The sequence below is a fragment of the Mirounga angustirostris genome, unplaced genomic scaffold, assembly GCF_029215605.1.
Source record: "Mirounga angustirostris isolate CCGP_5_RB_7025 unplaced genomic scaffold, mMirAng1.0.hap1 SCAF_5, whole genome shotgun sequence".
In the NCBI taxonomy this organism is placed as follows: domain Eukaryota; kingdom Metazoa; phylum Chordata; class Mammalia; order Carnivora; family Phocidae; genus Mirounga; species Mirounga angustirostris.
In genome coordinates, this window is record NW_026991713.1 from 134,233,098 (window position 1) to 134,245,714 (window position 12,617).

The window sequence follows — 12,617 nt, forward strand, 5'->3', positions numbered from 1 at the left end:
TATTCTCTAGCCTCCAAGAGCACAGAAGGACAAGTTACTCCTAAACCCAAAGAACAGAAGGAAATGCAGAGCCAAACGCCACCCATGGACCAAGGTAACCTTCCAGGTAAGAGGCGGATCTGCACCGCGGTCTCGCTGACTCCTGGGAGCCAACCCTTCTCCCGCGGGTATACCCCGTGCTCCCCGGAGGAGGGAAGTCTGTTCCACAATCCTCCTCTGTCAGGATATCAGGCAAACAAGAACGATTGTGCAGTGTTTGTGGACTCTAGCGCCACTCAGGATTTCAAGCCAACATGGGCTCTGGGCTTCCTCCTGCTTTGGGAGTTGGCCAAGTAGAACTGGGCTCAATTCAATTCAACGCAGTGCAACTGATCTGAGTTCAAAAGCATGTATACTGGGACTCTCTGTGCCCAGCCCTGTAGACAGCCATTCCTGCCCTCGAGGAAATGCTCTGTGTTTTCCCCTTCAATACAAGGTAATCAACTGCCAGCAAAGCAATTTACCTCAAAATGTTTACCTTATAAACAGGGTTGTGAAACATGCAGTGCCATGTTGGTGAGCATTAAAGTTGCAAACCTCTTAGCTAAGGGGATGTGGGAGAGCGAGCACAACTCCAAAATGAATCACGGTGAAGTTGGGTCCTCATGTCGCGAGGACATAGAGCCGTTAGGAAAACCTGAGCTTTTGGGGGACCCACTGACCTTTACAAGACCCTATTGTCCTATGCTAATTGTATTACCTTCCAAAAACACTTTATCATCTTGTATATAATTTCTTTTGAACCTCACAACCTAATGAGTCAGGGAGCAGGGTTATTACTTTGATTTACTGAAGAAAATGAGACACAGAGAAGTTAAAAGACTTGGATAAACTCACATTTAGGAGGAAGTCCTCAGGTCTTACTAGGGACCTTTCTACTGATTACTTCTTTTAAATTAATTTTAACTTCTTTGCAGCTTCCATTATTAAAAAAAAAAAAAAAGACAAATCCAGGGACACTGTTGCAATATGATGTTTTTATGTTGTACCCCAACTTTGGTCTGAATGGCATTTCAAAACACATTTAATTGTTTGTTTTTCTCTCTTTTTCCCATATTACCCTGAATGGTTATTTCAAGGTTTCTCAGGAGGTCAATGTTTGTTGTCCTTATTCAAGAGATAACCACTGGTTCTGGCCACAGATCCTCTTAATGGGATGTTTTCATTTGAGAGAAGCACATGTAATTTAAACAGGTTCAGACCATCATGGATTTTATTGGCTGTTAAAGAAATTTTATTCTGAGACTAAAGCACAAGTTCAGCCATGATTTGCAAGGGCAGGGGGGTGATGTGTATGATCCTTTTAAAGGTCGTATTGGGTATTCAGATTGTGGAAGGTCTGGAAGGTCAGAGCACATGTCTGGGGAGAGAGGGTACATGTGGTCCCGTATATCCAGATTTGGGGTGGGGTAGGGAATCCTGAGAACAAATCAGAGCAGGACATGATCACTGGGGTTAAAGACCAGTCAGGCTTGGGTTTTAGTTGGGCGAGTGGAAGGTTTGAGGGCATGGAGAACTTTCAGAGGCCTTGGCAGGGCTCACATAGAGCAAGCTTTAGGCATGGCTTGATCAGAGATCCAGGTTCCATTTCCCTGAGATTCTCTCAGCCCTTCCCTCCTTCTGACTTTGGCTCTATCTCCAGTCCTTCAGCCATAGCCCCAAGATGACCAGGAGCCACCACCCGGGGATGTGCCTCCTCATTCACGGTGGGCTTCACCTTTCATTGACCCCAGTGGGCTTGAGCCTACCTTTATTCCTCAGCTGAGACTGCCCTTCCCACTCCTGTCCACTTATGAGAACCCTGGCCATCACCACAAGTAACTGCACATTCCTCTGGGTTCCCACAGCAAATGTCTGCTCCTCAGCAATAACACTCAGCACATTCTGCCTTCAGATGTCTTCCTCATTCAATCCATCGTCCACTCCCACGGGAGTGATGGGGTCTGTGTGCCTTCCCTCAAATGCCTGGCAAAGTTCCTGACACACAGAAGTTCTCAGTACATATTGGTCGAATAAAAGAAAGAACGAATGGGGGCGCCTGGGTGGCTCAGTCGGTTAAGCGGCTCAGGTCATGATTCCAGGGTGCTGGGATCGAGTCCCACATTGGGCTCCCTGCTTGGCGGAGAGCCTGCTTCTCCCTCTCCCTCTGCCTACACCTCCCCCTACTTGTGCTCTCTCTCTGTGTCAAATAAATAAATAAAATCTTAAAAAAAAAAAAAAAAAGACTGAATGAATGAACAAAATGAGAACCAAGGTCCGGTGTGTACAAAGAGGCAAGTCGAACTCGGGTTCACTCAGGATGCCTTCAGAACTTCCTTTCCCTCTTCAGGTCACTGCAGGGAGCCTCCTTCCTGGGAACATGAAGATTCAAAGAGAATCTACCACTTTGTGGTGGGGCAGACAGTTCGCTACCAGTGCGCGCAGGGATTCAGGGCCCTGCGGAGAGGTTCTGACAAGAGCATCTGCAAAACCATCTCAGGGAAGACCCAGTGGACACAGCCCCAGCTCAAGTGCATAAGTGAAAGTAAGAACGGTTGGTTTCCAGGTGTGGAGGCACCTGGTTGGGCTCTATCACCCTGCTCTTTCCATCGGGCTGAGCGGAGTGGAATTCCTGACCCACCAGCTATGTGACCGCGGGCAAACCACTTCGCCTCCTTGGGCCTCCGTTTTCTCTCATTCTAGAAAATAGACCAGATACACTAAGGTCTCTATCACCTAAGGTTCCCTATACCCTGAGTGAGGATAAATGGTAGAAGGTGGAAGAGGAGGGACGATCTCTCGAGTGTTGCAAAGCATCCCAGATGCTACTTCACTGGAGACGATGCTGCCCTGTCCTAGCCGATCCTGAAATTCGACTTCTTCTTCTAAGCTACCGAGACCTCCTCTCATTCAAAAGGGCAAGTCCAGCCTGCCGCCCACGCGGTTCTAATTTACTGATATATAATGCACACTCATTATTTGTCCGGCACTCCACTGTTAGCATGCTCCTTCTCCTGTAATTCCCCCCTGAGCTTTGATAAAAGTGCAAATGTGCAGGGAAGGGGCTGATTCAAGCAGGCATGTGCACGCGCACACACACTCATTCAGACAAATGTACAGCCCACCTCTGCGGAGGTCTACTATTTTCATTCTGAAAGCGTATTACTATTTTTACAACCAAAAGCCGCTCACATTTAAACCCAAGTGTTACCGGTTTCTTACCTCACCGCCTCTCCCGGGAGTTTCCCTGGGTGAAATCTGAAACCAGCCCGGTAAGCGGAGCAGCGCGGGGAGAGACCAGAGAAAGAGGCAGGGCACCGTTGGCAGGTGGCGGTTTGAGTAAGCAGAGGGAACTTACATACAGGGCTCCTGTGGGGCTGGCCGCAAGACGAACAGATCCCCGCGCTCCCCCACCAGATCTTACAAGTTTATAAAGAGGCCTTAACCGGGTTCAGTCACATAGACGCTGCAGGTGTTCTCGACACCACGTCACTAGCTCAAGGCTGTGTCCTTGGAGAAGCCTCTGGGAGTGGGAAAGGCAAGCGGGAGTCATATTCTCAGGACAGGGAAGCGGGTGAGGAGCCTCCGAGTGCCTGGGTCCATGGGTCAGTTGGCATTCGAGTCCTTCTGATGACATTCCCTGGCAGTGTGCCTGCAGGGAGCCACATGGCTGGCCGGGGCACTTGCCGCGCGTGTCGCTTCCCTTGGAAGAGGATGACAGGGCAGTGTCCTGGGTAACTGGAAACCCCCGCAAAGAACAGGGAACCTGTCACAGAGAGAAGCTGTCCTTTTGTGCATTTCTACTTCATTTGATGTTTCGGTGGTATCTGGATTATTATGACCTGTTTCCAAGCCACAGATGGAAACCAGGGCTGAAGAGGAAGCTTGGGGATGAGAAGTTGCTCAGGATTCCACAGAGCCAGGATCAGGGTCAAAATTCCCTCTGACCAGGCTTTGCTGGAGCCATTTACCCACTTGCCCCAGACCCTGCTGTAGAGCCACACTGTGTGGGACCCCCAGACAAAGTGCTGAGAATGGAGATCGGCACCCCACTGTGTCTGGGGTCAGCTGAGGAAACCCGCATTCCCCACCCTCATCACTTCCTCTCTCCACCAGGTGATGAAGAAGAGCCTCAAGCAAGCACCCATGCTCCTCCTGGGAGAGACACTTCCTGTCCCTTGATAACAACAAGTGCTACAGGTAAGACTAGAATTTCTGGGAGGATAAAAGCTCGGCCCTGAAGGTCAGGCAAGAGAAGGAAGACCGTTTGCCTGGGGCGGCCCCTCCCGCAGCTGGGTCAGCAATAGCACCTTCCCCTCTGACCTCCCAACCCTCAAACACAGCAAAAGCAGGGCACCGGGGTGTCTCAGTCAGTTGGGCGTCTGACTCTTGGTTTTGGCTCAGGTTGTGATCTCAGGGTTGTGAGATCGAGCCCCGTGTCCAGCTCCACATTGGGTGTAGAGTCTAAGTTTGTCTCTCTCCCTCCACCTTCCCCCCTGCTCTCTGTCTCTCTCAAATAAATGAATAAATCTTTAAAACAAACAAACATGTCAAAAGCAAGTGTCGGAAACAGGAGAAGCCAGGCTGAGGATGGCATCTCAAGGCAGAAGAAGAAATGATTGTCCGTCAGATGCCTTCTGCCAGGCTCCGAGGCTCTAGCTCACGAGAGGTCCTAAGCTCTCCAGCTAGCGCAGTCTGATAATCAGCACAAACCGAGCATCTTCTCATCTCTCTTCTGCACAGATTTCCACAAACTCACAGAAGCGGCTACCACCGTGGAGTCATTCATATTCACAACCGAGTATCAGATAGCAGGTGGGTAGGGGGCACGCCTTCTGTTGACAAAACACACCCCAGACAGAGACTGTGGGATATGTTGCTTGGTGGTCTGGTGGGTCAGTCAGTTGGTCGGTTAGCTTAAAATGCCCCACTCCTTACACTGTTTAATAGTTACACGAGTAAAAGACTAATCCGGATATTAACAACACAAACTCACAGTAATCAGTCATAGTAAGCGGACTGTGAACTCTCAAAGCAGCCCCAAGAAGCTCCTCCTGAATGGATCCTAAATGACAAAATACCCCATAAACCCCACAGTTGTTTCCTGGTAGGAGAGAAAAACAGGCTTTGAGAGGGGGAGAAAAAAACGAGCTCATAGAAACAGAGCAAAGTGGTGGTTGTGGGGGCTGTGGGTCAGGGGGAAACCGGGAGATGTTGGTGGAGGGACACCGACTCCCAGTTGGAAGATGACTACGTCCTGGGGAGCTAATGGACAGCATGGTGACTTTGGTTAACAGTACGGTATTATATACTCGAAATTTGCTGAAGGAGTAAATCTCAAGTGTTCTCACCGCAAAAAGGAAACGGTAGACAGGAGGGGTGGTTGGAGGTGTTAGCTAGTGCTAAGGTACTAATCGTGTTGTGATGTACACTCACATCAAATCAATCCCTTGCGTGCCGCAAATGTCGGTTACGTGTCAGGACAGTTTGGGGAAGAAAAGGAAAAATGCACTGTGAAGCCCATGCAAGACGGGTGGTTAGTGGGGCAGGCAGGGAGGTGGCTCCAGCACCAGAGGAAGGCAGCATTTGGGAAATAGGAACACTTTAAAGAGATGCTTATGTGTCTATCCTTTCTCCTTGTATTTCGACGTTTCCTTCACCCATCGCAGGCCTCCCTGGTGGCCCCCTTAACTGAGGCCTCTGAACCTTGGTGAAGAGCATGCTTGTCAGTTACTTCATGCCCCTCAGAAAGAGCCAAGCCCCTCGAGGAAAGGCGCCAAGCCCTTTCCCACCTCCCCAGGGCTCCAGCCCCAGTCCCTGAGCCTCCTAGGAAATCATGTCGGGTGGGAGCTGCGTTCTGGGAAGGGAAGGCAGAAACGCCAGTGCACCCCTCTTCGGGAAACCCTTGCTCTGCGGGGATTTTCTCAGCCTGATCTGCAACCCGGCCCAGCGGGCACCTTTGCTGAACTGCTTCTCTGTTGACAGTGGCCGGCTGCGTTCTCCTGCTCATTGGCGTCCTCCTTCTGAGCGGGCTCACCTGGCGGCGGAGATGGTGAGTCCAGGCGGTCGGGGTCACGAAGCCCTGGCCGGAGCTAGCTGGTGGAGCCTGGTGTGGGAAGAGCTTGGGCAGAGATCCCCTCGCCCCCCGCCCGCCCCCTTCTCCTATGAACCTGCAGCGGTTTGGGGAGTCATAGAGAGAACTGGTCAACCCACACATCCCCAAAGTGCCCAACAAGAACCCAAGCGCAGGGAAATGGGAAAGCAAAGGAAACTAGCATTGGTTGAGCGCCTACTGTATGCCAGGCTCGATGCGTATCTAATGAACATTCCTGAACTTCTCTGAACATTTGAAACAACTACAGGTGCCCTGATCAAGCAACACAAACAGGTGTGCATGGCAGAGGCCAAAACTGCAACCTGAATCTAGAGCCCAAGACCTTTCTGCTCCCATCACGTGGCTGGAAGGAAATCAAGGGCAGTGTCCCCCTGGGTTTTCCTCTCCGGCGCTCCCCACTACACCTACTGCGGACACTCAGACCGAACGCCCTTGACTGGGACGTGACCCACATGTGGCCTTAGTTGCATTAACTCGGATTTTCAAGTTGCTGATTAGAACAACCAGGAGAGATTTTTTTTTTTTTTAAACCAGTGCTTGCTCTCCAACCAGAATCTCTAGGACATCAATCTTTTTCTTTCCAGCTGAGATAAAATTCATCATTCTAACCATTTTAAAGTGCATAATTCAGTGGTTTTTGGCAACGTTGTGTATATACCACCACTAACTCATTACACATCAGAACATTTCCATCACCCCAAAAGGAAACCCTGTACTCCCCAATTCCCCCATTCCCTGGAAACCACAAATCCACTTCTCATCTCTGGATTTGCCTGTTCTGGACATTTCACATAAATGGAATCATACAGTATATGAACTTTTGTGACTAAGACATTGGTATTTCCTTAAAACTCCTCAGAGGCACCCAATACACATGCATCCAGTTTTGACAACTCTGTGCTAGGCCAGTAATTCCCAAACTTGAGTGGGCTTGTTCATCAGAAGCTCCTGGAGGGCTTGTTAAAACACAGTCTGCCCGGCCCTGCCTCCAGAGTTTCTGATTCAGCAGGTCTGGGGTGGAGCCTAAAAAATCTACATTTCTAGCAAATTCCCAGGTAATATTGATGCTTGCTGTTCCAGGTACCAAACTTTGAGAACCACTGCACTAGACAGATAGCAGGAAGGATCAAGAGAGTGAATTCATTTCACACACACACACACAGAAAGGCCAGTTTCTCCCTCCCTTTAGACAGTAGCCTACAGACCTCCTATGTCACTGTCCTGACTATCCAGGACATCCCATAAATGTGCCATTTAACCCACCTTGATTTAAACTCCCCAGGAAGACCCTGAGAACACACAGATTCATCCCCCAAAACCCAGAGCTCTTAGATCCTACAATTAGCCCAGACAGAGAAAAACCATCAGATGTCTTTTATTGTTCTATTGGTCATCGGGCCCACAAATACTCTTGATTTCCCTCATGTGGATTAAAAAGTGCCAATTAGTGCAATGCAGAGGATAAGCCCCCTAGGGTTATTGTATTAGGAATTGCTCATGTAAATACCTGACAGTCTACCCACTTCTCTACGGTATGAGCTGCTTCCTGAGGCGTTATTTTGGGATTATGTGAGATGAAGTGGGTCAGGTACTCAGTACATTGTGGGAACCCAACACGTGGTCGGTCCTCCCCTCCCTGCGCTGACAAGACCTAATACCCTTCAAGGAAATTTTCACTTGGTAGCTTCAAGATAAAAAGCCTTCAGACACAGGGGCGCCTGGGTGGCTCAGTCGTTAAGCGTCTGCCTTCGGCTCAGGTCATGGTCCCAGGGTCCTGGGATCGAGCCCCGCATCGGGCTCCCTGCTCTGCGGGGAGCCTGCTTCTCCCTCTGACCCTCTTCCCTCTCATGCTCTCTGTCTCTCATTCTCTCTGTCTCAAATAAATAAATAAAATCTTAAAAAAAAAAATTTAAATAAATAAATAAAATAAAAATTAGGGGCGCCTGGGTGGCTCAGTCGTTAAGCGTCTGCCTTCGGCTCAGGTCATGATCCCAGGGTCCTGGGATCGAGCCCCGCATTGGGCTCCCTGCTCCATGGAAAGCCTGCTTCTCCCTCTCCCACTCCCCCTGCTTGTGTTTCCTCTCTCACTGTGTCTCTGTCAAATAAATAAAATCTTAAAAAAAAAAAAAAGCCTTCAGACACAAAGGGACAAAGGTATTTGGCAGTGGTAAACGTTTGGAATTTATGCTGTGACGTAACGAATACCCTGAAACTAGATGAGTTCCCGGAAGCTCTCCCAGAATTACGGTCTTTCAGGAGACACACATTCATTCCTCAAACTGAGCTTTCTGCCACCCGGTCTAGCTAGGGAGAAAAGCCTTCCTAGAATCTAATTTCACCTGGTGGTGCCCTCTTGTGGCCACACAGAAATCCTACATTTGACTTTTTTTTTTTTTGGACCAATTACTAGGAGCCAGTGATAAACAACAGCTGTTGGCTTCCCCTGGCTCCTGACAACCAAAAGCTGAATTTTCATGAATTTTGTGAACTGTTTTTAAGCACAGCCATTATCGAAAATTCAGTATGTAAACATAGTTACATAGGTTATATTAAAAACAAAGTTAATAAATACTCCAAAGTAGCCACTTTCTAATTATTTTACTACTTTATTTGTTCTCAGGGTTATTTAAATCTATTGTATCTGTATCGAGGAATTGCAATATGATGGTCTGCTACTGTATACCTCTTCCCAATTCTGTGTTCACTTATGTCACGTTGGTAGCTCGAAACCGGGCGTGGTGGGATACGTACACCATGGAAATAGGCCAACTTTTTCAGAGAGCTGGTTGTTAATCATTTACCAGCACACCATTCTTACAGCCCTGCCCCACGGGAGCTCTGAGCAAGGCAGGAAGTGATGAGATATTCCTGTGGACTCAGTAAGGGCTGGGGAAGGTCTAGGACTATACCGTCCAGCACGGTAGCCACTGGCCACATGGTGGATATTTTAGTCTAAACTTAAATAAATGAAATAAAATAAAACATTCAGTTCATCAGCTACACTAGCCACATGTCAGGTGTTCAATAGCCTCATACGGCTACCTTATTGGACAACACAGATACAAAACATTACCATCATCAGAAAGTTCTTATAGTACAGTGCTGGCTAGAAACTAGGAGCTATCAATTCATGAAAATCACTTAGCACTGCTACTATTATTATCCCTTCTCTGCACCTTCTGTCCTCCACATAATTCAAAAAAATTTATAGAATATCTCCTATACAGATGTTGGGCAAAGGGCACAGGCTCGCAATTAGAAAATGAATAATTTCGGGACGCCTGGGTGGCTCAGTCGGTTAAGCGTCTGCCTTCGGCTCAGGTCATGATCCCAGGGTGCTGGGATCGAGTCCCACATCGGGCTCCTTGCTCGGCGGGGAGCCTGCTTCTCCCTCTGCCTGCCTCTCCCCCTGCTTGTGTTCTGTCTCTCTGACAAATAAATAAATAAAATCTTTAAAAAAAAAAAAAGAAAAGAAAATGAATAATTTCTGGAGATCTAATGCACAGCATAGTGATTATAGTCAACAATACCATATTATATACTTCAAAGTTGCTAAGAGACTAGATCTTAAATGTTCTCCCCACAAAAAAGAAATGATAATTATGTGACTCGATGGAGGTGTTCGCTAACGCTATGGTGGTAATCATGTTGCAATACAGTAATACAATATAGTAAAAAATATATAAACATGTTGTATAGCACAAACTTACACAATGTTACATGTCAATCGTATCTCAATTAAAACAAAACAAAACAAAACACTGTCACAAGAATATCTGCTATGTGCCAAGCACTTGCTAGGGACCCAAAGATGAATGCAAATGGCCCCTGCTCTGAGGAGCTTACAGACCCATGGAGGAGAAGAGGCCAAAAATAGAGAGTGCAAATACAAATTTTTAAAGCCCAAGATTGAGGTGTTATAGGAGCAAAAAGGAAGGACACTTAATCCTACATGGGGTGCCAACAAGAGTTGACGGGGCCTCTGGCCGGATAAAGGAAGACGGGAGATGGCTGCTAAGTGGGGACGGGGGGGAGCAAGGGGAGAGGTAAGGTAAGGACAATGTCCGGAGAAGTCAGGCAGTTCTCAACATCAGCTTGTGAGGTGCACGGGCAGTGGTGAGAGCAGTGCTGTAGGGATGGACACTGACCATCAGACCCACAGGTCAGACAGAGGGGTTCGGACCCTATACTGAGGGCAACAGAGAGCCACAGAAGCTTGACCCAGGGACAAATGGTAGCACTGGCCCTTCGGACAGTCTGGCTACAACAGAGGCTAGATTAAGGGACCAAGGAATCATGGTGGCAGTTATGACAGAATATTTGGAGAGACACGGTGAGCATGAGCTAGGTCAGTGGGCACACATTAAAAAGGAGGACAAGAATCAAGAAATACATAAAGGGGGTCCAATTAGCAGGATTTTCCAGCTGATTGGCACTAAGGGTTAAGGAAGATGGAGCAGGGATGACCCCAGATTTTCGAGTATGACAGAGGGACTCCTTAGCCTCTGGATGAAATAAATGCAAATAGCAGGACACCCCTTGGGGGATCAGCCCCAAAGCAGAACCCATCCTGCAGTCCTGAGATCCACGCAGGCTCCACACCCGTAACCACCCAGCCCTGGAGCTGACAAGGAAATGGAAGATCTACTCACGGCACAATGATTGCATCATCCTGCTGTAGGAGCCACAGGGCAGCCAGTCTGGGCCTCTGGAGGCACCGAGAGGCCTTGGGGTCAGATTTCAGCCTGTGGGAAGGTAACAGGATCCAGGGGTGGAATTTTAAGTTAGCAGGTCAGTGGGGTTTATGTGAAAGGCTCTAGGCACATCGGTTTAGGGTGGGGATCACATTTTTTTTCTTGGTGCATTATTACACCTATGACTGTGACTTAGCTGTATCACTACAGGAGGAAGAGGAGAAGAACAATCTAGAAAACCAGGAGTGGTAAGAAGCCAAGAACAGCTCACAGAAGTCATAAAGCACGAGCAAAATCAAAGAAGTCGAACACTTACCCAAGAGGCATCTCCCGTGATCTCTCCGGTTTTGGAAAACTCTGAAGTCCCACGCTGACACACCGGGCAACTGCAACCTCATGACAAAACCAGCTCTGTAGTATCAATGAGTGAACTCGACCTGCTTCTCAGCAGTAGTTCCAAGGTCACTGGAAGAACAGGAAAGAACCGCCAGAACTGTAGGTCTTACTTTCATGTCGACATGGTCACTCAAGCTTGAATAGCATGGGACTCTGTCCACACCATATATGGTATAAAGAACAGTGGCTTCATGTTAATTCCATCCTAACGTCCCAGTTTAGAAATCCCAAGGAAAACCCTAGCAGGAATGTAAATAGACACATATACACACACTCCTTACCCTATGTAATTGGACCCCATCCTGTGATTGACTGAGATCCTTCCCCAGCTTCTGATTGATTCGGTTGATTAGTCCATTCTCCTGGCCACATTCCTTAATGAATGCTTTCTAAGAACTCTGAATCTTTTTGTCCTTAGCTCCGTCCTCTAAACTAGCCCCCTTTCACTGAACCTTCAGTCTGAACTTCTAAACAGAAGCCATAGCAGAGTAATCTTTGGCTAACACCGACAGAGGGCAGCCAAGCCTCTGGGGGATCACAGAGCTTCAGTGTTTAAAAGGATTTTTACTAGAGGTATGCTGGGAAAAAAAGGGTAAACTAAGTCCCAGGTAATGAACTGTACCTAGTAAAAAACTCTACCTGTACATTACTAACACACCCCCTTATGAGTTAGTTTCTGTGGGATTGCTATAAATGATGCTCTGAATTTGGTCTGCACGAATGTGATGTTCACAGACGCATCATGTGCGAATGCTTACATTTCCGAATCAGTGTTATAAAAGCACTGATAAGGGATCAATCCATTCAATGTTTATGGATGGAAGGAAAGAAGAAGGCAGTATGGCACAGGGAGGGAGATCACACTGACAGAAGGTAACATGGAAAAGTTCGCCCCTTAGTAGCCCTCAAACTGTTAGCAACATGGTTAGCAAATCAGAATTACCTGGAGGCCTGGTTCGGCCACGGGTGGGGGGCATCTCCAGGGTTTCTGAGTCAGCAGGTACCGGCCGGCTGAGGATTTACACGTGTAACAAGTTCCAGGTGATGCTGCTGAGAGTGGTCTGGAGACCACACTTTGAGAACCACTGGGTTCTAGGTCTCCATGCCCACCCACTCTCAAAAATCACATGATTAAGGAGATTAATGAAAGGTTAAAACCAGCCAGTTTTCATTTCTGAAAGGCCAGAAAAGTATTATTTTTAAAATGGGCAGGCGTCAGCAGGTCCATATCCAGATTAAAGAACTATTTTCTGCCCTTTCTATGACTAACCAAGTACAATCCAGATTCCAGTGTCCATGTTGCCCACGCCCCAAGTACATGTTTTCTGGGTTGAGAGGAATCTCAGACCAGAAAATAAATTTTTGTTTTTAGTCTTACTTATCTTGAGTAAAAC

At 47.8% G+C, this 12,617-nt stretch overlaps 1 protein-coding gene and 1 long non-coding RNA gene across 3 annotated transcripts in view; one reads left to right on the forward strand and one right to left on the reverse strand.

Annotated features, from left to right (window-relative positions):
* Positions 1-11,175, forward strand: part of IL2RA (interleukin 2 receptor subunit alpha) — a 50,956-nt gene extending 39,781 nt beyond the window's left edge. Inside the window, exons 3-8 of one of the 2 annotated variants that reach the window (XR_010411723.1) lie at positions 11-106; positions 2,369-2,563; positions 4,135-4,218; positions 4,762-4,833; positions 5,688-6,070; positions 11,038-11,149. Coding sequence is in view for 1 of the 2 variants with exons in the window: in XM_064592103.1 (XP_064448173.1) it covers positions 11-106; positions 2,369-2,563; positions 4,135-4,218; positions 4,762-4,833; positions 6,004-6,070; positions 11,038-11,062 (539 nt within the window). In the remaining variant the exon portion in view is untranslated. Of the gene's footprint in view, positions 1-10; positions 107-2,368; positions 2,564-4,134; positions 4,219-4,761; positions 4,834-5,687; positions 6,071-11,037 lie in introns of both variants that reach the window. The other variant, XM_064592103.1, reaches the window with a different exon arrangement.
* LOC135364506 (uncharacterized) overlaps positions 1-11,281 on the reverse strand; it is a 28,269-nt gene extending 16,988 nt beyond the window's left edge. Inside the window, exons 1-2 of the long non-coding RNA XR_010411724.1 lie at positions 11,144-11,281; positions 10,786-10,878 (exon numbers count right to left, since the gene is read on the reverse strand). This is a non-coding gene — a long non-coding RNA (uncharacterized LOC135364506). The remainder of the gene's footprint in view (positions 1-10,785; positions 10,879-11,143) is intronic.
* Between the last annotated feature and the right edge of the window lie 1,336 nt (positions 11,282-12,617).